Source organism: Mesoplodon mirus, assembly GCF_964341445.2.
Source record: "Mesoplodon mirus genome assembly, chromosome: 6".
Classification (NCBI taxonomy): Eukaryota; Metazoa; Chordata; class Mammalia; order Artiodactyla; family Ziphiidae; genus Mesoplodon; species Mesoplodon mirus.
The window spans coordinates 78,913,401-78,936,640 of NC_138982.1; the positions used below are offsets into that span (position 1 = coordinate 78,913,401).

Consider the following 23,240-nt stretch of genomic DNA (forward strand, 5'->3'; position numbering starts at 1 on the left):
TATTGTGAAAATGACTATACTACCCAAAGCAATCTACAGATTCAATGCAATCCCTATCAAATTACCACTGGCATTTTTTATAGAACTAGAACAACAAATCTTAAAATTTGTATGGAGACACAAAAGACCCCAAATAGCCAAAGCAGTCTTGAGGGAAAAAAGCGGAGCCAGAGGAATCAGACTCCCTGACTTCAGACTATACTACAAAGCTACAGTAATCAAGACAATATGGTACTGGCACAAAAACAGAAATATAGATCAATGGAACAAGATAGAAAGCCCAGAGATAAACCCACATATCTATGGTCAACTAATCTATGACCAAGGAGGCAAGGATATACAATGGAGAAAAGACAGTCTCTTCAATAAGTGGTGCTGGGAAAACTGGACAGCTACATGTAAAAGAATGAAATTAGAATACTCCCTAACACCATACACAGAAATAAACTCCAAATGGATTAAAGACCTAATTTAAGACCAGACACTATAAAACTCTTAGAGGAGAACATAGGCAGAACACTCTTTGACATAAATCACAGCAAGATCTTTTTTGACCCACCTCCTAGAGTAATGGAAATAAAAACAAAAATAAACAAATGGGAACTAATGAATCTTAAAAGCTTTGCACAGCAAAGGAAACTATAAACCAGACAAAAAGACAACCCTCAGGATGGGAGAAAATATTTGCAAACAAATCAACAGACAAAGGATTAATCTCCAAAATATATAGCAGCTCATGCAGCTCAATAGTAAAAAAAGAAACAACCCAATCAAAAAATGGGCAGAAGACCTAAATAGACTTTTCTCCAAAGAAGACATACAGATGGCCAAGAGGCACATGGAAAGCTGCTCAACATCACTAATTATTAGAGAAATGCAAATCAAAACTACAGTGAGGTATCACCTCACACCAGTTAGAATGGGCATCATCAGAAAATCTACAAACAACAAATGCTGGAGAGGCTGTGAAGAAAAGCAAACCCGCTTGCACTGTTGGTGGGAATGTAAATTGATACAGCCACTATGGAGAACAGTATGGAGGTTCCTTAAAAAACTAAAAATAGAATTACCATATGACCCAGCAATCCCACTACAGGGCATATACCCAGAGAAAAACATAATTCAAAAAGACACATGCATCCCAATGTTCATCGCAGCACTATTTACAATAGCCACATTATGGAAGCAACCTAAATGCCCATCAACTGACAAATGGATAAAGAAGATGTGGTACATACATACAATAGAATATTACTCAGCCATAAAACAGAATGAAATTGGGTCACTTGTAGAGACGTGGATGGACCTAGAGACTGTCATACAGAGTGAAGTAAGTCAGAAAGAGAAAAACAAATATTGTATATTAATGCATATATGTGAAATCTAGAAACCTGGTATAGATGAACCGGTTTGCAAGGCAGAAATAGAGACACAGATATAGAGAACAAACGTATGGACACCAAGGGGGGAAAGCAGGTGGGTGGGGAGTGGGGGGATGAATTGGGAGATTGGGATTGACATATATACACTAATATGTTTCAAATAGATAACTAATAAGAAACTGCTGTATAAAATAAACCTTTAAAAATACTATACATGAAAAAAAAGAGAAAGAAATTCTGCTTGCAGCACGCTGTATTAGAATCAGAGCAAATATCATGGTAGAGTGCATGGAGTTCACTTCCACCCCCAGGAGTTCACTTCCACTCCCAGTGCTAAAGTCTCGTCTACAATAGCCTTACAGATGCTTTGCCTCCCAAGATAGCTCATTCCATCGTGGAGATGTCATCTGCCTGCTTGTAACCATACCCATTACTTCTAAAACTATACAGAATTTTTTTTTCTGTTTTAACTATTTGAAGGGGGCACCTTTTATGGCTGGCATCTTTCATTCAGCATAATGTTTTCAAGAATCATCCATGTAGTAGCATGTATCAGTACTTCATTCCTTTTTTTTATGGCTAAAAATTTTTTTATTGTACAGATATACCACATTTTGTTTATCCACTAGTCAATTGATGGACTTTTGGGTTGTGTCTACTTTTGGTTATTATGAATAATGCTACTGTTAACATTCGTGTACAAGTTTTTGTGTGGATGTATGCTTTCATTTCTCTTGGTATGTACCTAGGAGTGGAGTTGCTGGGTCATATGGTACATCAGCCAAGGCAGGCCAACAGGCTGGCAATTCAGACAAGAGTTAAAGTTGCAGTCTGGAGTCCAAAATCTGTAGAACAGGCTGGCAGGCTGGAAACTCACTCAGGATTTCTGTTGCAATCTTGAGGCAGAATCTCTTCTCCAGAAAACCTTAAATTTTACTCCTATGGCCTTCAACTGATTGGATGAGGTCCACCCTCGTTATTGAGGATGATCTTTTACCTAAAGTCAGCTGATTATAAATGTTAATCACGTCTACAAAATATCTTCACAGCGACATCTAGACTAGTGTTTGACTAGACAGTTGGTCACCATAGCCTAGCCAAGTTGACTTATAAAATTAACCGTCTGGTAACTCTACATTTAACCTTTGGGGAATTGCCAGGCTGTTTTCCAAAGCAGCTGTACTATTTACATTCCCACCAGCAATTTGTGAAGATTCTGATTTCTCCATATCCTCACCAACACTTGTCGTTATCTGGCTTATTATAGTCTTCCTAGTGTGAAGTGGTATCTCATCCTGGGGATTTGCTTTTTTTTTTTTAATTTAATATTATGTTTCTAAGATTCATCTGTGTTGTCACACATAGCTGGTCATTCATTTTCACCATGATATAATATCCTCTTGTGTTAATGTACTACAATTTGATTCATTTTTCTGTTGATGGATAATTGGGTTGTTTCCATTTGCTTTTATAAATAGAATATTCTTGTACACATGTGCAAGAGTTTCTCTAGAGAATATGTATATATGTCTATATCTAGGAGTGGAGTCGCTGGTCTGTAGGGTACACAATACTCAAGTTTATAAAATAATGCCTACATGTTTTCCCACCATCAACAAGATTTCTGTCAAGCACATTTCTCCACCATTTGGAATTATCAGACCCTCTTTTGCCAGTTTCATGGGTTTCTTGATTTGCATTTCCCTGATTATGAATGAAGCTAAACCTATTTTCTTGTGTTTTTAAGCTTATAATTGTTCTTTTTTTGACATGTTTGTCTTCATGTCTTTTGCCCATTTAAAAAAAATTAGGTCATTTGTCTTATTGATGTGTGCAGATTCTTTATATATTCTGTTCATCTCCTATCACTTATATATGTTACAGACATCTGGCTTGTCTTTTCCTTTATGGTATCTTTTGATGAACAAAATTATTGATTTTAATGTAATTTATCACTAGAAATTCCCTGGCAGTCCAGTGGTTAGGACTCTTCGCTTTCATTGCCGAGGGCCTGGGTTCAGTCCCTGGTTGGGGAACTAATATCCCACAAGCCACACAGCGTGGCCAAGAAAAAAAAAAAAGATTGCCAAAAAAAAGAAAATTTTACATATATATACACATATATATAATGTAATTTATCATTAATACCATAGTTTATAATTATTGTCTCTTTAAAAAGACGTATTTAGATATTTGGTCATCTCATTCTTGTGGCCAAGAATGTTTATTATAATTATTTCCCGTTCCTCAAGAAAATAGCTTATCAAAATGATCCTCTATAGCAGGGGTCCCCAACCCCCAGGCCGCAGACCGATACTGGTCCACGGCCTGTTAGGAACCGGGCCACACAGCAGAAGGTGAGCAGCGGGCAAGCGAGCAAAACTTCATCTGCCGCTCCCCATTGATCCCCATCGCTCGCATTACCGCCTGAACCATTGCTCATGTACTGCCTGAACCAATCCACCCCCCACATCCCATGGAAAAACTGTCTTCCATGAAACCGGTCCTTGTGCCAAAATGGTTGGGGACCACTGCTCTACAGGGATTATTCCTTTGTATGTAATACTCTGTTTTTTTAACTTTAAACATGTCAGAGAATGGAAAATATTGGGAAAAAAATCATAAGGTGGTTCATACTTAAGGTCTATGTTTTATAGACAGGATACACACTTAAATTTGGTTGGTAAAATATTCTAAAACTCTTCTAGATGGCAGAGGAGAGTGAATACATAAAAATTGTGGTCTGCCAACAACATATTCCTTCAGTAACAAAGCTTATGTTAATGAGAGAACAGAACACACAATTAAGAGACTCTACTCTGTTTTAAGCAATGAGACACAGAGACAAGTGAAAAAATGTGTCTTTTTTTAACCTTGATTTAGGAAGAGGACCACCAAGCCCGGGTAGAAGAGGCAATCACCCGCATGCTTGTGTGTGCCCTGAAAACTGCAGAGAATCCACATGATACCAGAGCTTGGTTAAACCCAACTGAGGTAGGTCCCTTCTGGTTTTCATCATGGCAGTCAGTATCCTGTGATAAACCAATCCCGGCTGGAACATTTGTTTTCCAGTTTATATAAGTGCATATAACCATTTTAAAGAGTTTTTCTTTTTCCTTAGGTTGAGGAAACATCCCATGAAGTCAATTGTCGCTACTTAAATGGAGCCGTTTCTGCTTTTTTTGATCATTATGGAACATCTAAGGTAGTAGAAACCCAAGCGCAGAGCACAAACGGAGAGTACGTGATAAAGGAAGAATTAAATATGCACAACCACGTGGAGGTAGAACAAACTAGTAACCACAACTTAACCTTGGGAACAGTAAAACAGGAGGCAGCAAGTCCCTTTGGTCCTGATCTGGTTCCTGTGATACCATGTTCCCAAGAACCACCCTCCGAAACAGGAGGCATGTTTGAAAGTGATGGTGAAGACTTTGTTGGCAAAAATGGAAAACGCTTTGGAAAATTGCATTATACCAAGAGACAACGAATGATGAGTGAAAGTGAGAATGCAGTTGTGGAACAAATTGCTTCAAATAGTACTGTGGCCCCTTCCCAAACATTCATTTCTACAGATGACTTGCTGGATTGCTTGGTGAATCCACAGGTAACCAAGATAGTGGCACAACTTTTGATTCAAGGAAGAAGTTTGCGACTCTAATAGAAAATGACTTTTTCAATAATATTTAAGAATATTTTTTAAATAAAAGATGAAATGGCAAAAGGTCAATTTGCATATGCTTATAAATGTCCTGTTCTCACCTAATTAACATTTTAGTCTCTTGCCACCTTCTTGCATACACATTGCTCTTTAGACAACTTGGCTCTTTGTTATTGGTAGGCCTCTTTCTTCGGTGCCTTTGCCTTTCCTTTCCTATCTCATCAGCTTATCTCAAATGTAAGCCCCTAGTGTTCTCACCAAGAAATAGTCTCTCCATCAGCAGGGGTCACCTGCTGCTTGTTTTTGTAAATAAGGTTGCATTGGAACACAGCCAAGCCATTCATTTACATATTGTCTGTGGTGGCTTTAGGGTTACGATGGCAGAGTTGAGTAGTGACAGAGGCAGTATGGCTCGAAAAGCTGAAAATATTTTAAAAGTTTGCTAACTCCTGATCTAATGCATCCATTGGGTGAATTCTAGCTTTTTGGGGGGTAGGGGTGTGGTTGTTAATTTCAGTAGATATCGTGGACTCTTTGTCATAAGATGGTGTGGGAAGATTTATGATTGTTTTAAGTTCTTGATCTCTTAATTCAAATGCAGGCTGAAGTCTAGCCTTGATGCGAAGTGATCACATTTCTCACATCTGTAGAATTCTCACTGGTTAACCCCTGTAATCCAGAGCAGAATACCAATCAGGAGAAAAGTAGGTTGGGGCCCAATAAGAGGCCTCCTTGTGTAAGGAACTGGGACATCCAGGAACACCAGCCCTGGAATAAAAAGGACCAAATGCTACTAACTCTTGAAACTAACTAAAAGCTTGGCTTAGTGAACTTGATCCCACTCTCATTACATTTGCAATATGTGGGGTAATTATTATCATTACCGTCCAAGTAAGAATTTAAAAATTACAAAAACATATTGAACTCAGTAACCATTCAAAACAGAAAAGATACACAAAGTCACCTTTTAAGAAGAATTGACTACTGGCCCCATCCTTCTCAGGTCAAACTGACGGTATCAGTAAATCCCAAGAGAGTACATACTTTCTGGGAGAAAGGAGGAAGGGAGGTGAACATGCCCAGGAAAAGAAGGGTCTGAAAAAGGACCCTTCTATAGCACTTACCACCATCTGACCACTATATATTTGCCTATTTATTTGATTACTATCTATCTCCCCCAACGAGAATGTCACTGCATGAAGGTTTGGACTTTGATTATTGTATATTTGCAGAGTCTTGATCAGTGCCCAGCACATGGTAGGTGCTCCTTAAATATTTGAGAGGATTTTTTAAAAAGGAGACCTTGTTGGCCGATACTCCTTCAGAAACACTGGGGCAGAGGATGTTGTGGCTAAGGGTGAGATGTCTGTTACCTGTAGTAGGTATATCCCTATCGCAGAAATAGACATTTGTCTTCAGCTATATATATTTTTTTACACCTGCCCTCACTGAGAGAGCTCCCCCATACCCTCCTTCACACAAAATTCCCTCCCCCCTCCCTCCCCCAGGGTTCTCTCCCCCCCTCCCTCCCAGATATTTTATTATCTTTGCCACTACTTGGACCAGTGTTTTTCAAGTTGTAGATTGTGACCCATTAACAAGTCATAAAATCAATTTAGTGGGTGAGACCAGCATTTTTTTTAATGGAGCAGAATATGTAATTTCAGTGAATTCAATAGTAAATGTAAGTATTATTTTGTGAAACTGTCCAAGAAAAATTTTTTTCAGGGTAAATATACTTCATAAATCTTTTCAGTTATATCCGTGTGTGTACTGGGCCTGATATAAAATGTATTTCTTAGTGTATGTTGGGGTCAGAAAGGTTTGAAAGCTGTTCTGAGGGCAAAGTATTGATTTCAGTTAGAGGTAATAGTTTCTGGCATGCAGAGACCTGGGTAGAGAGTTAAGACATTGATATGAATGCATTCGAAATGTAAATGGGTGTTGGGAGATAATTTCCTAATTTTATATAGAGAGAGATTATGACACGGCAAGAGATCCTGGCTATCTGCAACTGGGGAGTGTGGGAAGGAGAAAAGACAGTCAAAGGGGGGAGATGGTCAGCCACCAAGTAGGGTCCCATTTCATCCTGCATTTCTCAGAAGAGCATGCCCGAATGAGTGAACTCAATTATTAAATAAATATTAATACTTTGACCCTCCAGAGGCTAGAGGGATTGAAGTGTTACATCTAAAGTTACAGTATCCATGTATAAGCAGGATGATCTATCCGGTAGGCTAAGTAGCTAGGGCCCCTGAGCTTTTAGGGTCTACAGAAGTGTTTTAGTTTCTTTAAAAATAAAAAAAAAGAATATAATCTAGTTTCGATTACATTCATGTTTATACCAGTGCAGTAGCGAAGTATCATGTTTAATACTTTTCATGGAGTAAGGGGCCTACAAAGGCAAAATTGCCTGGGGCCCATGAAAGTCCTAAGCAGCTCTGGGTATCAGGGATATCAGCATCATTTGAGGGGCTTGCTGAAGATGCAGATGTCTGGGCACCACTCTAGAGCTATAGAATTTGCCTCCTTTGGGATGGGCCAGATTTTGCAGTCTCAGCAAGCACCTGAGGTGCTTCACATAGCAAAAAAGTTTAAGAATCTCTGGCCCTGGAGTAGACCACCAAGACCTAACACAGGTTCAAAGTGGGCTTGTTTTAGCAGGGGCTGCTTGTTGGGGTCAATCCGCCCTTCAGATTTACTGAACTAAAGCTGTACTGTGCCCTTCTGTAATTTTCAGCTGAATGCTCTTGATACTGGGAGGATCCCTTGATGGTGTCATGTTTAGTTGTGGCCTGTGTTTATCATCAAGCTCTCCTGTATTTGCCCTAAAGGATAAAGATGTTTAACCACCAAATAACATTTTCCAAGCATTTTATTCAAAAAGGAGGAAATATTTATTTTAAAAAATTTTTATTGAAGTATAGTTGATGAACAATATTATGTGTTGCGTGTGTACAATACAGTGATTCACAATTTTTAAAGGTTATACTCCATTTATAGTTATTATAAAATATTGGCCATGTTCCCTGTGTTGTATGACATATTTCTTTAGATTGAGGGTAACTATAACATTTACAGACTGAATCATCATACTTGGTGCAATACACCCTGATATTCAGCCTTGCCTAAGTTAACCAAACCACTGGAGAACAAGAACAAATTAGAGAGCAGGTCTCTCCTTTTTTATTTCGTACATTCATTGTCAAGCCCAAGTTCAGATGCCAGTGGCTGGGAAGCTACTCCTAAGCAATAAGAAGTCTTTGCCAATCCACTTAAAAAACAGCAACAGCAAGAAAAATTTCAAGACGTCTGTGTTTAATGAAGCAGCAACTATGGCCCCCTCAACCTCCTTTACTTGAAGTGCAGGCATTGTTCCCTGGGGCCAAGAAAGAGTGCCTTTATCCTCCTGGTGACCCCTAGCATCCAAGTTCATCATCTGTCCTGGCTCCCCATGGGCATAGCTCTGGCCTCTTGGCCTACAGAGCTTCAGATGAAGAGAATCTACAATGAAAACCAAAGCCAGAAGGGACAAGGCCAAGGAAATATGAGGATAGTTCACAGATTGTCTGAGATATTTCTGAATCAGTAACATTAATCTAGAAGCCATGTTCTGTAGTGGGAAGAGCAAGGGGCTTGATGACACAGAGACCCAGATTCAGTTGCTGGCTCTGAGGCCTGTTACCCAGGTGACTTAAGGCAAGGAAGCTTCTGGTGTTCTGAGCATCAGTTTCCTCAGCTTTGCAAAGGGGGTATAATTCTTACCTCACAAGAGTGTTTGGGGGAAGAAAATAAATACTGTTATGTGAAAGCACCTATTATAGTACCTGGTTAATGTAGGCACTCAATAAACAGTGTTAGAATCTGAAATTTACCTGAGGAAGTTAAAAAAGAGACTTTCCATTACTATCCTATAGCTACTGAGTTAGCAAATTAGTAATATGACTGCTTAATTCCTTTGGTTTATTTATGCATATGGCTTTAAAATCATCAAAAGGTAGGCTGCCAAGGAAAATGTGCTATTTAATACCCTTAGATTCATTTAATCTTAACATAGTAGAAGGGGTTCATACTGAAAATATAGCAGGCATTATCCCTTTTTTCCACTGGGCGGAACTAAGACCATGAATAAAAGTTATAAAAAGGCAGATTTGGGTTCAACTTTAGAAAGGACCAATTGGAAACAGGGCTGCTGCACTACACAACTCCATGGGATACAGTTCACCTAGTCCTCAAGCTAGACCGCAGCCCCCTGGACTGTGCAGGACATAGCTGCACTGCAGTCCCAGAGCCCTGACCGGAGTTGTCCCACATGTCCATAGGCTGCTTTGTGAAAAAGCTCCCTGCCATGGAATCTCATCGATTTGAGGCAAAGTGACAATAGGTCAAGGGTGTTGAGGAGATGGTTCCCACTTTGGTTAGGAGCCTGACAGGGCTTCTTCATTCTTAAGTGGTTTATGAAACACTTATGGAGCATCTGTTGTACATCAGGCACAGACCTCAGCCCAGAGATAAAGAAAATTAGACACCATCCCTGCACCCAGGGAAGACAGCAGCCCCACCCACTTAGTAATACTGTGCTCCCCACAGCAGTATGGAGTCCTGACATGATACCGGCTGTCTCTCAGTGGCAGCTGAAGTTATATCACTGTGTCCTCTGCCTTTAAGATTAATGTTATTCTTATATGTGGAATCTAGAAAAATGGTACAGATGAACCTATTTGCAGGGCAAGAATAGAGATGAAGATGTAAAGAACGGACGTGTGGACATGGAGGGGGATGAACTGGAAGATTGAGATTGACATGTATACATTACCAGTGTAAAAGAGATGGCTAGTGGGAACCTGCTGTATAGCACAGGGAGCTCAGCTCAGCGCTCTGTGGTGACCTAGATGGGTGGGATGGTGGCGGGGGGCGGGGGGAGATCCAAGAGGGAGGGGATGTATGTATACACATAGCTGATTCACTTGGTTGTACAGCAGAAATGAACACAACATTGTAAAGCAACTATACCCCAATTTTTTAAAAAAAGACAGATTAATTTTATACTCTCCTTCCTGGAAATAAACACATGTACATCTACAGATTTGATATCCATGGTTGAGGACACACAGTTGTAACTCTAAGTTATCCAATTAAATTCTCAAATTTACTGCTCTCAAGATAGGTTCATTCCAGTTTTGAAAGAGAGGCTGGAGAATGTCTGATTTGAGTGACAAGGGTCCTCTGATCTTAGAAAAAGCTGTTAAGAGAAAAAAAAAAAACTACAGCTTGCTTTACAGTTAGCTATGTATAGATGAATAATATCTTCTGCAAAGGATACCAAAATGTTAACGTCTAAAAGTAATGAGGTACTCTGGGTAAGCCTGGTAGTCATAAAATACCACAAATAAATTTGGATTTTGCACACAATCTGTGACAGTGTCATACGAGTCAGTAGGATTTTGGGGGTCCTTTAGAGGAGGCACAATTAATGTACTGTTTCCAGCTGTGTAGGATCCAGTGAGTACTCGCACATAATACATATGCTTCTTCCCATTTACGTCCGGTCTGGAGTATACATCACTGGCAGAATAAAGGGCACTGACAGCAAAATAGGTTCCCTTTCCATATGCCGTAGCTGTGAAGAGAAAAACAAAACATCTTTAAGGATTTCAGTTTAGTCTATAATTTGACAATGTTGACCCAATATGTCAAATAATGTTAAAATAATGTTCAGTTCCCTCTAAAGCTTCTTTTAAATATTTTTGTGCGTTTTTTATTCTTTTTTTCTTTTGGTTACGTTGGGTCTTCGTTGCTGCGTGCGGGCTTTCTCTAGTTGAGGCGAGCGGGGGCTACTCTTCGTTGTGGTGTGTGGGCTTCTCATTGCAGTGGCTTCTCTTGTTGCGGAGCATGGGCTCTAGGCACACAGGCTTCAGTAGTTGTGGCACGTGGGCTCTAGAGCGCAGGCTCAGTAGTTGTGGTACACGGGCTTAGTTGCTCTGCGGCATGTGGGATCTTCCTGGACCAGGGCTCGAACCCGTGTCCCCCGCATTGGCAGGCGGATTCTTAACCACTGTGCCACCAGGGAAGTCCCTGGTTTTTTATTCTTAAAAATCATTCCCCCACCCTGGAGGGCCACTCAGTCCCTTCGGGATGAAATATAGTGAGTCTAACCTAAAACTTTGGCTGTAACATGGCCCCCAACAATGAGAGAACACAGCACCATCCATACTGTCCCCAGCCAGCTTGGGTTCTCATGGCTGACATCCCATTTGAAGCAGCCAGATTACTTGCGTCCTTACCATTCTTTCCAGCATAACTGCGGTTAAAGCCTTTTCCGTTGACAAGTGTCACTGAGTTGGCATCTGTCCCATGGAAGAGCAGCTTCTCATTTATTAATTGGCCATTTTTGGTGTCCATGTTGTTTTTCTTTGTCTGGTAGTGTTTCCAGAGCTCTGGATTCTGGATCCTCTCAATCTGCAAATCAATAAGGAAAAATTTGCTGTCAGTGCCAAGAGCCCTTGGCAAGATACAACAGATGAAACACGACCATTTTTCAGTTTGGGGTTTCCCGTTTTTAATTAAGATACAGTTTGCAGGCTTCTCTGGTGGCACAGTGGTCAAGAATCCACCTGCAGGGGCCTCCCTGGTGGCGCAGTGGTTGAGAGTCCGCCTGCCGATGCAGGGGATACGGGTTCGTGCCCCGGTCTGGGAGGATCCCATATGCCGCGGAGCGGCTGGGCCCGTGAGCCATGGCCGCTGGGCCTGCGCATCCGGAGCCTGTGCTCCGCAACGGGAGAGGCCACAACAGTGAGAGGCCCGCATACCGCAAAAAGAAAAAAAAAAAAAAAAAAAAGAATCCACCTGCCAATTCAGGGGATGTGGGTTCGAGCCCTGGTCAGGGAAGATCCCACATGCCGCATGCACCACAACTACTGAGCCTGAGCTCTAGAGCCCGCGAGCCACAACTACCGAGCCCTTGTGCCACAACTACTGAAGCCCAGGCACCTAGAGCCCATGCTCCACAGCAGGAGAAGCCACCACAATGAGAAGCCCATGCTCCGCAACAAAGAGTAGCCCCCGCTTGCCACAACTAGAGAAAGCCCACGTGCAGCAATGAAGACCCAATGCAGCCAAAAATAAAAAATAAAATTAATTAATTAATTTTAAAAAGATACAGTTTGCCCTCTAGTTCCAGGTCTCAGCATTATCATGTATTTTGTTGATCCAATTTATAATCTTAAATTTTATTTTTCCTTTTACCTACAACTAAGTTTCTGATCTTCAAACTACTTCCAATTTATTTCTGTTTACTAAATCTTATTTATTTTACTCATTTTTAAAAGCCTTAAAATTTTATTCACACCAAGTTTTGAAACCATTCTTAATTTCTTAGTCCTTTTATTCTTGTTTCTCACCCTTTGTTAGTATATATGCTGCAGAAGTGAGCACAAATCCCTTTAAAATTTAATAACCACACAAAGAAAATTATTTCAAGTAATTTTGAACACAGTAATCTGAGTCTGTATTCCCAGTAGGATAAATTCTAAGCTTTACTTAGTAGGCTTATTTTAGCAGCAGACTTCTGGCTATGATAGACTACTTGTATCAGACCAAACTTCTTGCCAACAACTACTAGAAGAGGTAGTGGGAAAAAAAGACTGTTTGAAGGCAACAAGGATCTGAGCCAAGTTCCTGGAGGGGAGGGAAGTGCAGAGTGAAAGTCAGAAGATAACAGAATAACTTCTTCAAAGTGCTTAAAGAAAATAACTACCAATTCAGAATTTTGTATCCAGCAAAAATATCCTTCAAAGAATGAGGGTGAAATGAATTTTCAGAGAAACTGAGAGAATTCATCACTACCAGACCTGCACTAGAATAAATACTAAAGCCAGAGGAAAGTGACCCCAGATGAGGCACAGAAATACAAGAAGGACTGAAAAGCAGTGGGATGAAAGGGTAAATATGTATATAAAATTATATATATATACACACACACATCTGAGTCACTCTGCTGTATACCAGAAACTAACACAGTATTGTAAATCAACAATAGTTCAATAAAAGTAAATAAATAAATAGAAGCTTCTTTGATGCCTCACCTACAAAATATATTCTTGCAAAAAATATTCATCTGAATTTACCCAAGCCTTTCAACCTAACTCCAAGTTTACCACAAATAAAGCGGATAGAGGAATAAATTAAATGACACCATGGGCAATCAGACAAATCTAGAATCTATAAGAAAGCTGCTTGGATTCTTAAAAAATCTAGGTGAGAGAGAGCCAGAATGTGGAACATTCTACAACACAACTAGCTTAAACTCTTCTAAAATTTCAATATCATGAAAAATAATGTTTAAAAATGCAGGAGTACTGTTCTATATCAGAAGAGATGAAGGAGATACAATGACAAAATGCAATGTGTGAGTCCAGATTGGGGGCAGGGATTTCGAGGAAGTTATAAGAAAGCTGTTTTGAGCAACGGGGGTGATTTGAATATTGACCATCTATTGGATATTATTATAAGGGATAATGATATTTGTGTTATTTAAGAGAATGTTTTTATTCTTAGGATACATATGCTATAATATTTAGGAGTATCATGATATCTGCAACTTTCAATTGTTTCAGGAAAAACAGAGAGAGTGAAGGAAAAAAAGCAAATGTTACAAAATTGTTGAATCTAGGTGGAAGTTCATGCGTGTTAAAAAATCTCAGTCACAAGACATGACAGTCATGGAGGATGACAGACCACCCATTTTTCATGTTAGCGCTTTTGCACTACTAGACACCTCCACAGAGGTGCCTTAAGTACAACCTAGCTCTGCTTTTACTGGCGTCATAGACTGGGATTTCACATAAGATTGAAAAAAGGGTTCCACTACAAAAGGGTAGTGAAGTCATTTCTCTGGTGAAGGTCTGCCAACACATGGTAAAACTCCAGGGCCCAGTGCAGACATTTCTGGTCAACTGGGTGGTCCTGCTCAATTTGGACTTGGCATCTCATCACAATGTGCCAGTCAGCCACTCCCAGAGGACTGTAATTGGTATCTTTAATGAAACTTATTGTCTCAGAACCAGACCGTGAAAGAGCTGCGTACTTGAATTACATTTTCTTGGTACCACATATAATTGTTCTGCTCAACATACAGGGATCTGTCTATTTGTCAAGGTTATTTATTCTTCCAGTTTTATTAAGATATAGTTTACATTCATATAGCACTGTGTAAGTTTAAGATGTACAGCATAGTGGTTTGACTTACATATATTATGAAAAGATCATCATAAGTCCAGTGAACATCCATCATCTCATATAGATACAAAATTAATGAAATAGAAAAAAAATTTTTTCCTTGCGATAACTCCCAGGATCCACTCTCCCAACAACTTTCACACATAATATAGCGTATGAAAGCACTGTTGATTATATTTATCATGTTGTACATTACATCCCCAGTACTCATTTATCTTGTAACTGCAAGTTTGTACCTTTTGCCTATCTTTCATCCAGTTCCCTCTCCCTATACCCCCTGTCTCTGGTAACCACAAATCTGATCTCTTTTTCTATGAGTTTGTTTGTTTATTTTTGAAGTATAACTGACCTACAACACTGTTAGTTCCTGTTACACAGACTAGCGATTCGATACTTCCATATATTTCAAAATGATCACCAAGATAAGCCCAGCCATGATCAGTCACCATACAAAGATATGATATAATTGACTATATTACCCACACTGCACATTTCATACCTGTGACTCAGCTACTGTGCAACTGTAAGTTTGTACCTCTTAATCTCTCTAACCTATTCCTCTCCTTCCTACATTGAGGGATTTTAAAAAATGGTATAAAATTTGATATTGAATTTACTGTGAGGATGATTTTGTAGATATTCTCTAGTACTTATTCACAGGAGAACTCTTTCAGGAGTCAGTCTCAGTACTGTGAAAAACTGTTGAGTCTCCTGATCAAATGCTTTGCTCTTTGATTTATGGACATTATGAATCTTATAGCTGAGTGTTTACTTCTTTACTTTGTCTACTAGGAAGATCAAGGACAAATTTGAGGGCCTCCTCTAGTAACTATCTAGGACCTCATGTTATGTATTTTTGTGAACTAACAATACCTCTGTAATTATCTTAATTTCCCTGCCCTACTTTTCTTTTTGTCCATATTTGTGCTATCTGAAGGTATATCTTTGTAGGACACTTCAAATCTTTTTTGAGTTATTATGTAATAATAATATGTATTATTAAGTACATGAATAAACAGTGTGGTGGCAGTGCAAATAGAGAATAAGAGAAAATTTGCAAAGAAAGACAATGCAGGCCTTACTGGCAGACTTGTTATTACAGATGAAGGGAAGGTACTCAAAGATCTCCAGCTTTACTCAGAAAGTGGTGGAACCAAGGACCGAAAGCAGGAAGAAGGGGAAATGATGAGATGAGTTAGATTTTAGGGAAATTGATTTAGCAGACAGATTTTCAAGTGGAGACTTTTTTAGGCCACTTGGGAACTCAAGTTCTAGAGCTTGAGTTAAAGATCCAGGTCGGTGATGTTGATTTGAGAGCTATCAACACTGAAATAATAGCTGCAGCCAAGAAGAGTAAAAACATTCCCTGGTGAACTGCAGAGACAGAATACCAAACTATAAATCCTGTGGGTTACCTAGGATTAGGGGTTTAGAGGAAGAAAAGATGCCAGTGAAAATGAAAGGAACATTAGTTAAAGAAGCATCAAAATAATACTGTCCTAGAAGTCAAGGGAGAAAAATAATTTCAAAAAGGAAACTTTCTAAACTAATGTTTAAAAGCAGAAGATGCCAAAATAAGGGAAATAAACAGGGAAAGGACCGCTGGATTATCAAGGAAGCAAGGACTGTTGATCTGTGAATAGTGGGGCAGAAGCACATAATCCTGATCTGATTTGCTAGTTATCAACTCCAACTTTGGAGCCATATCTAGGAGTTATTATTAGCTTGCTTCACAAAGTAAATATATATCTTTATTATTCTAATATATTACAATCTAATATATTGTAATAACTGACACAAGAATTTCAATGTCTCAGTAATCATAGTGACATGAGTAGAATCTAGAATTTAAAACCTAATTGCCTTAAAATATTCTAATTCTGGGTAAAAAATGTGAGAGGAAGTGAATGAAAATGTATTTATCCAGGACGATGATACCTCTATAAACACCGTGTAGAAACTCCATGTCAGCGGAAGGCTTACCTTCTCTATGATGAAGTTTGCACAGGTCTCATTAAACTTGCTTGCCACAGTTTTGTATTCTGAATCATCAGGCTGTAGCTCAACCACACAGACTTTCTGCTGCTTCATATCACTCCAGTATAAGGGGATCTCAACTGCAAAGTAGACATTTGAAAACTCCCTCGCACCTAGAAAGGCTCATCCGCATTGTCCACATTCCTGGTATGCTTTGAAAAACTGAGTATCATTTGTGCTCTTGTTTTACAATCTCCCAAATCAAGGTGTTCAAGAAGCCCCTTATATTTCTAGAAGAATGTTTTCAAAATGTGGACCACAGATAACCCGCCTCAGAACCAACTATAACGCTTGCTTAAAAAAAACCTCACAGATCTACCGAATCAAAATCTCTAAGGGTGGAACCTGGGTACCTGCATCTTAACAAGTTTGATCATGCTCAGATTTGAGAACTGTTGGTGTAGTGTAACTCCGCTGCATATTCTGTTCAGTCTCTAATTTGTCATAATTTAATAATTTTACATATAATATCAATGATTTCCCTACAATGCTTTCAATAAATAGTCATTAATGTTTTGCTTACAAATGCATGGCTTTTTGCCAGAACTCACCACAACCACCAGGCCCTCCACATCTATTCTTTCATTATTCTTCACAGCATCCTTAAGAGTTGGGTGGGTGGGAGGTTTTGCTACATGGCAGGTTGTGGTGGCAGCTCTGTCTCCCCGTCTGCTAAACAGAATACTGTATTTGACTTGTCATTTCCCCAGGGTTGCTCAGAGTCTGAGGAATTCGTTCACATTGATCTCTCAATGTACTGAAAGCCAATTCAGTAGTTTGCAGTGGGGGATTTATGTGGTTCAAAGGCAGGAATAGCTGACAACACAAGACAAGCATTCCCTTCTCAGGAATCTTGAAGACTGCTTCCTGATGTGTGTGTCAAAGAATCTTATCCTCAGGGCAGAGGAGCTAGTGACTTCTGGGAGAAGATCCTTCAGGCTCCCCATCCACTCTGGGTCATCAGTCACAGACACAGAGTGCCCACTCTCTGACTAGGCTGTCTTCAGTCTTTTGTTCTAGAAAGCCTTGGGCTACTTACAGCCCATGGCTTTCCCTTTCCTGACAGAAGCAACCATTACCTCCCCAGCAAAACTGGCTCCGGGAAGCTTGTAAACTGTAGAGATGAGAACAAATGCAATATTTGACTACTGTTACCATTAAGATAATAATGATCAGCTGTTGGGTGCACCTGTACTGTATTTTCATGGCCGAAGTGTAAGCTCCTTCAGCTGAGACCAAGTTTTCTATTTTCTTCCATAAGGGTACTTGGATTTTATCTACTTGAACAACATTTTGATGTACGTACAACACACATCACAGGCATAAAGTAATGGACAACAAGCATGATAGTTTGATTCACCTTCATATTTTGTATGGCGACAAACAGGTAAACTCTTTCCCTTTGCATCTGTAGCAGTGTATGTTTCCAAGTCCACTGTGTAGCTCTGATGATTAATTTTAACATCAATTGTCTTTCTCTTTTGTTTCTTTGCATCCTCCAGTTGCATATTGGTAATTTTGTCAAAACTATGAAACTTGTTATCGTCCTTATATTGCCATTCCACAAAATCACTGGTACGATCTGCCAGGAATTCCTGTTCTTTGGACAATCTAACTCTCTTGATCATGTCCTCAATTGCATTTCTAACCTGTATCACATCTTTGGTAATTCCAGAAACCTCAATCAAAGGTTTTTCACGGTCCAAGGAAATGGAAATATTTAACTTCTTCTGAAGCTCATTCAATTCCCGATATTCCTTTACATCAAAGTTTTTGATACATTCATCTTCACTGGTGTAGGGACACTGTTCCTTTTGAATGAGATCCTGTATCCAGAAGAGGACGTTTTCTACACTTCTTACATTTTCACCACACACCTGAAAAATTGCTGATTCTGTTTTCTTTTCTAAAACCAAAGGAGTCTGTTTTGGGGGAGATTTACTTGAGAAGCCCAAGAATGCTAAAAAAGAAAAGAAAGGAAGATCAGCTCTTTCTTTCTTCTTCCTTCCTCCCTCCTTCTTCCCTCCCTCCCTCCTTCCTCTCTTCCTCTCTCTCTTTCTTTGTCACCATGCTGTACATTACAACCCTAGGACTTGTTTATCTTATAACTGGATGCTTTTACCCTTTTGACCAACTTCACGCATTTCACCCAACCCCCACCCGCCTTGTACCCACCGGCAATCACCAATCCGTCCTCTGTATAAGTGCTATCATACAGTATTTGTCTTTCTCTGTCTTATTTCATTGAGCATAATGCCCTCAAGGTCCACACATGTTCTTGCACGTGCATGTAGCAGGATTTCCTTCTTTTTTCTGCCTGAGTAATATTCCATATACACCACATCTTCTTTATAATTCATCTTTCAATGTTTCCATGTTGTGGCTATTGAAAATAATGCTGCAGCGAACGTGGATTCCAGAGAGTGATTTCATTTCCTTCAGGTAAATACCCAGAAGTGGAATTTCTGGATTCTATGGTAGTTCTATTTCTAGACTTTTGAGGAACCTCCATGCTGTTTTCCACAGTAGCTGCGCCAGTTTACATTCCCACCAACAGTGCATGAGGGTTCCCTTTTCTCCACATCCTCACCAACACTTGTTATTTCTTTTTTTTTTTTTTAATCATTTATTTTCCCCTATTTTTTCTTCTAGGAGTTTTATGGTCAGGTCTTAACATTTGAGTCTTTAATACTTTTTTTTTTTTTTTTTTTTGCTGTGACACGTGGCATGTGGGATTTTAGTTCCCTGACCAGGGATCAAACCCATGCCCCCTGCAGTGGAAGCATGGAGTCTTAACCACTGGACCACCAGGGAAGTCCCTGCCTTTTTTTTTTTTAATATTTTATTTATTTATTTATTTATTTATTTATTTATTTATTTATTTGGTTGCACTGGGTCTTAGTTGCAGCAGGCGGGCTCCTTAATTGCAGCTCACCTGCTCCTTAGTTGTGGCAAAGTGAGCTCTTAGTTGCGGCACACATGTGGGATCTAGTTCCCTGACCAGGGATCGAACCTGGGCCCCCTGCATTGGGAGCACGGAGTCTTAACCACTGTGCCACCAGGGAAGTCCCTCACTTGTCTTTTTGATAATAGCTGTTCTATCATGTGAGGTGATCACTCATTATGATTTTGATTTCCATTTCCCTGATGATTAATGATGTTGAGCACCTTTTCATGTACCTATTGGCCAGTTGTATGTCTTTGTTTGGAAAAATGTCTATTCAGATACTCTATTTTAAAATCAAATTGTTTGGGGTTTTTTCTATTGTTGTATGAGTTCTTTATATATTTTGGATTTAACCCCTTATCAGATATACGATTTACAAATATTTTCTCCCATTCAGTGGGTTCCCTTTTCATTTTGTTTATGATTTCCTTTGCTGTGCAGAAGCTTTTCAGTTTGATGTAGTCCCACTTATTCATTTTGCTTTTGTAATTTTAGTGTCAAATCTAAAAAATCATTGCTAAGACCAGTGCTGAGGAGTTTACCCATATGTTTTCTTATAGGAGTTTTATGGTTTCAAGTCTGTTCTACTTCAGTGAGAAGTGCCACTGGAATTTTGATAGGGATCGCACTGAATCTGTAGATTGCTTTAAGTAGTATGGATATTTTAACAATATTAATCCTTCCAATCCATGAGCATGAACTATATTTCCATTTATTTGTATCTTCTTCAGTTTCTTTCATCAATGTTGTGTATTTTCATGATACAGGTCTTTCACCTCCTTGGTTAAATTTATTCCTGGGTATTTTATTCTTTTTGATGCAATTATAAATGGGATTGTTTTCTTAATTTCTCTGTGATAGTTCATTAAAGATTAGCTATTTCAAGTCGGACAAAGACAAATACTGTATGACCTCACTGATATGCAGAATCTGAAAAAAAAACTCATAGAAAAAGAGATCAGATTTATGGTTACTAGGAGGTCGCAGGGTGAGGGTGGGAGGAGATTGGAGAAAGGCGGTCAAAAGATACAAACTTCCAGTTACAAGATAAATAAGTACTAGGGATGTAATGTACAGAATGATGACTGTAATATTGTGATTTATAAGAAAAAATAGGGCTTCCCTGGTGGCGCAGTGGTTGAGAGTCCGCCTGCCGATGCAGGGGACACGGGTTTGTGCCCCGGTCAGGGAAGATCCCACATGCCGCGGAGCGGCTGAACCAGTGAGCCATGGCTGCTGAGCCTGCACGTCCGGAGCCTGTGCTCTGCAACGGGAGGGGCCCGCGTACCACAAAAAAAAAAAAAAAAAAAAAAAAAAAAAAAAATATATATATATATATATATATATATGAAAAAATATATTTGGTCAGAATGACCAAATATTTTTCTCATATATACAGTATTTGGCTTGTGATTAGTATCTGAAGCAGAGGGCAGTCTCGTGGCACTGAGCCCTTTACCTGTGGAATCTGATTCCATCTCTGGGTAGATGATGTCAGAATTGAGTTGAATCCTCAGACACCCAGCTAGCGTCTGAGAATTGCTTGTAGGCACAGGGAAGCCTCCATACACATTGGAACTGGGTCCAGAAACCTTCTTTAATGACTGTAGTTAACACTACTATTTGATAGATATGAAAGTTGTTAAGAGAGTTCTTGTCACAAGGAAAAAAATTCTTCTTTTCTTTTTTTACTTTCCTTTTTATTGTGTCTGTGTGAGAGGATGGATGCTAACTAAACTTATTGTGGTATTCGTTTCACAATATATGTAAGTCAAGCCATTATGCTGTATACCTCAAACTTATACAGTGATGTATGTCAACTCTATCTCCATAAAGCTGGAAAAAAGCTAATAAACTACCAGAAAAAAAAATAGCTATTTCTCATGTGACATCAATATTAGGAACATGTATTTCATAAAAATGAACAACTCACATGCAATTTCAGACATCACAGACTGCTGGGGAGAAGGCTGAGATCCTTCTCTTTTTTTCATGATGGCATAAAACACGTCCAGTACTTGAGGCAGAAAGATAACAACTTTAACTTTTTTCATAGACTGGACCAATCCTTTCTGAATAAAGTCTTCAATGGCATCAATTATGGCTGCTGCAACCTTATCTGGGTCTTGTTTGGCACTTCCTAGAAAGGCAAATAATAAAAATGATTGGGACAAAAAAAGATCCAACTGGATTTGAAAAAGAAGACCCAACTGGAAAAGGCTGAGGAATAAATTAGGGATTCTGATTCTCAGAATAAATTCCCACTCCTCAACTCTTTCATCACCATGGACTTTTCTAAAATGCATCAGCAGACACCCTTGAAGTCCTAGATGTAATGGGGAGTTTTTGTTCCAGGATGTCAGGAACAGTGCAACAATGAACAAAGGACCCAGAAACATAACTTGGTGTCTGATATCTGTTATTTGCTCTATTCAGCTGATCCCAGCTCACTATGTTCCTCTGTGTTACAGAGCACAGTTAACCTTTCCTGGCTCACTGGTGTCCTCAAAAGATCCACAAAAAGCAAAAGATGCTTATGTATGTTGAAATATCATGCTCTTTAAAGAGAACAGGTCGGGCTTCCCTGGTGGCGCAGTGGTTAAGAATCTGCCTGCGAATGCAAGGGATGCAGGTTCGAGCCCTGGTCCGGGAAGATCCCACATGCCGTGGAGCGGCTGTGCCCATGAGCCATGGCCTCTGAGCCTGCGCGTCCGGAGCCTGTGCTCTGCAACTGGAGAGGCCACAACAGTGAGAGGCCCGCGTACCAAAAAATAAATAAATAAATAACAGCAAAAAAAAAAAAAAAAAAAAAAAAACCATTCAAAATTGATCATGGAGCAATTTAAAAAAAAAAAAAGAGAACAGGTCTTCCCTGGTGGTACAGTTGGTTAAGAATCCGCCTGCCAATGCAGGGGACACAGGTTCGAGCCCTGGTCCAGGAAGATCCCACATGCTGTGGAGCAACTAAGCCTATGTGCCACAACTGCTGAGCATGCGCTCTAGAGCTCGCGTGCCACAACTATTGAAGCCCGTGCCTTAGAGCCCGTGCTCCGTAACAAGAGAAGCCACCGCAATGAGAAGCCTACGCACCGCAACAAAGAGTAGCCCCCACTTGCCGTAACTAGAGAAAGCCCATACACAGCAACAACGACACAACGCAGGCAAAAAATAAATAAATAAAAGAGAACTAATTATAAATTAATTAATTTAAAAAATAAAGAGAACAGCATTATTTTTTGTTCAGTCATTTCTTGACTATTACGTATATATCCTTATTCTCTCAGATGTCTTTGGGGACCTGATTTAAACTGAGCTAATTTCATAAGATACCTAGAGCCATAAACTATTTGTTATAATCTATAATTCTCTGTATACAAGTTATCCATGAGCCTCCAAAAGTTTTTCGTCCCACGGTCACTGTGATTTTAGCTGACTTGCAGGGTTCAAGGTTGCCACCTGAGCAAGGTCTTTTCCTATTTTAAGCATGCTCCATATCTTGTTTCTCAAGCCTACTGGCTAGGTAAGATCATGAAAAGTTCCTTGAAAAGGCTCACGAAAAGCCATGGAAGCAGTTCCATATGAATAGCAGCTGTCACACTGGGGGGTGGGGAGTGGGCAATGTGAAAGTCCTCTGGCCAACTTGGTGTGATAGACGAAGGGCCTACTTGGGTTATCCCTGTTGACAGTGCCCGCTATTACTGCAGAAAGGAGAGCAGACCTCTTTGGCTTGGCTATGGAGACAACTGTAGGAATGTAGACAATCCCCATATAAAACTAACCTAGAGGGTTTGTGCAGGTTTTTTTTTTTTAATTAGATGATCAGGGAGAGAGGGGATTTCTCCATTGCAATGCTATAGTTATTCCATGCTATTTGGAAGAATTTAAACGGGAATGTTCAGATATATTCATTCACTCTCAATAATCTAAGCACTTGGGACACAGACGATGTGATACATGGGGATGAACAGGTGTTCAA

At 39.6% G+C, this 23,240-nt stretch overlaps 2 protein-coding genes across 3 annotated transcripts in view; one reads left to right on the plus strand and one right to left on the minus strand.

The window, feature by feature from the left end:
* HSPBAP1 (HSPB1 associated protein 1) overlaps nucleotides 1–5,135 on the plus strand; it is a 54,460-nt gene extending 49,325 nt beyond the window's left edge. For both annotated transcript variants that reach the window (XM_082624899.1, XM_082624898.1), the window contains 2 exons: nucleotides 4,266–4,376; nucleotides 4,504–5,135. In XM_082624899.1, coding sequence (XP_082481025.1) covers nucleotides 4,266–4,376; nucleotides 4,504–5,043 — 651 coding nt within the window. In that variant the 3' untranslated portion in view covers nucleotides 5,044–5,135. The remainder of the gene's footprint in view (nucleotides 1–4,265; nucleotides 4,377–4,503) is intronic.
* A 2,760-nt stretch (nucleotides 5,136–7,895) lies between these two features.
* Nucleotides 7,896–23,240, minus strand: part of LOC309806236 (protein mono-ADP-ribosyltransferase PARP14-like) — a 49,253-nt gene continuing 33,908 nt past the window's right edge. Inside the window, exons 13-17 of the mRNA XM_082624896.1 lie at nucleotides 21,198–21,404; nucleotides 17,678–18,277; nucleotides 16,264–16,397; nucleotides 11,328–11,502; nucleotides 7,896–10,663 (exon numbers count right to left, since the gene is read on the minus strand). Of these exons, the coding sequence (XP_082481022.1) occupies nucleotides 10,374–10,663; nucleotides 11,328–11,502; nucleotides 16,264–16,397; nucleotides 17,678–18,277; nucleotides 21,198–21,404 (1,406 nt within the window). The 3' untranslated portion in view covers nucleotides 7,896–10,373. The remainder of the gene's footprint in view (nucleotides 10,664–11,327; nucleotides 11,503–16,263; nucleotides 16,398–17,677; nucleotides 18,278–21,197; nucleotides 21,405–23,240) is intronic.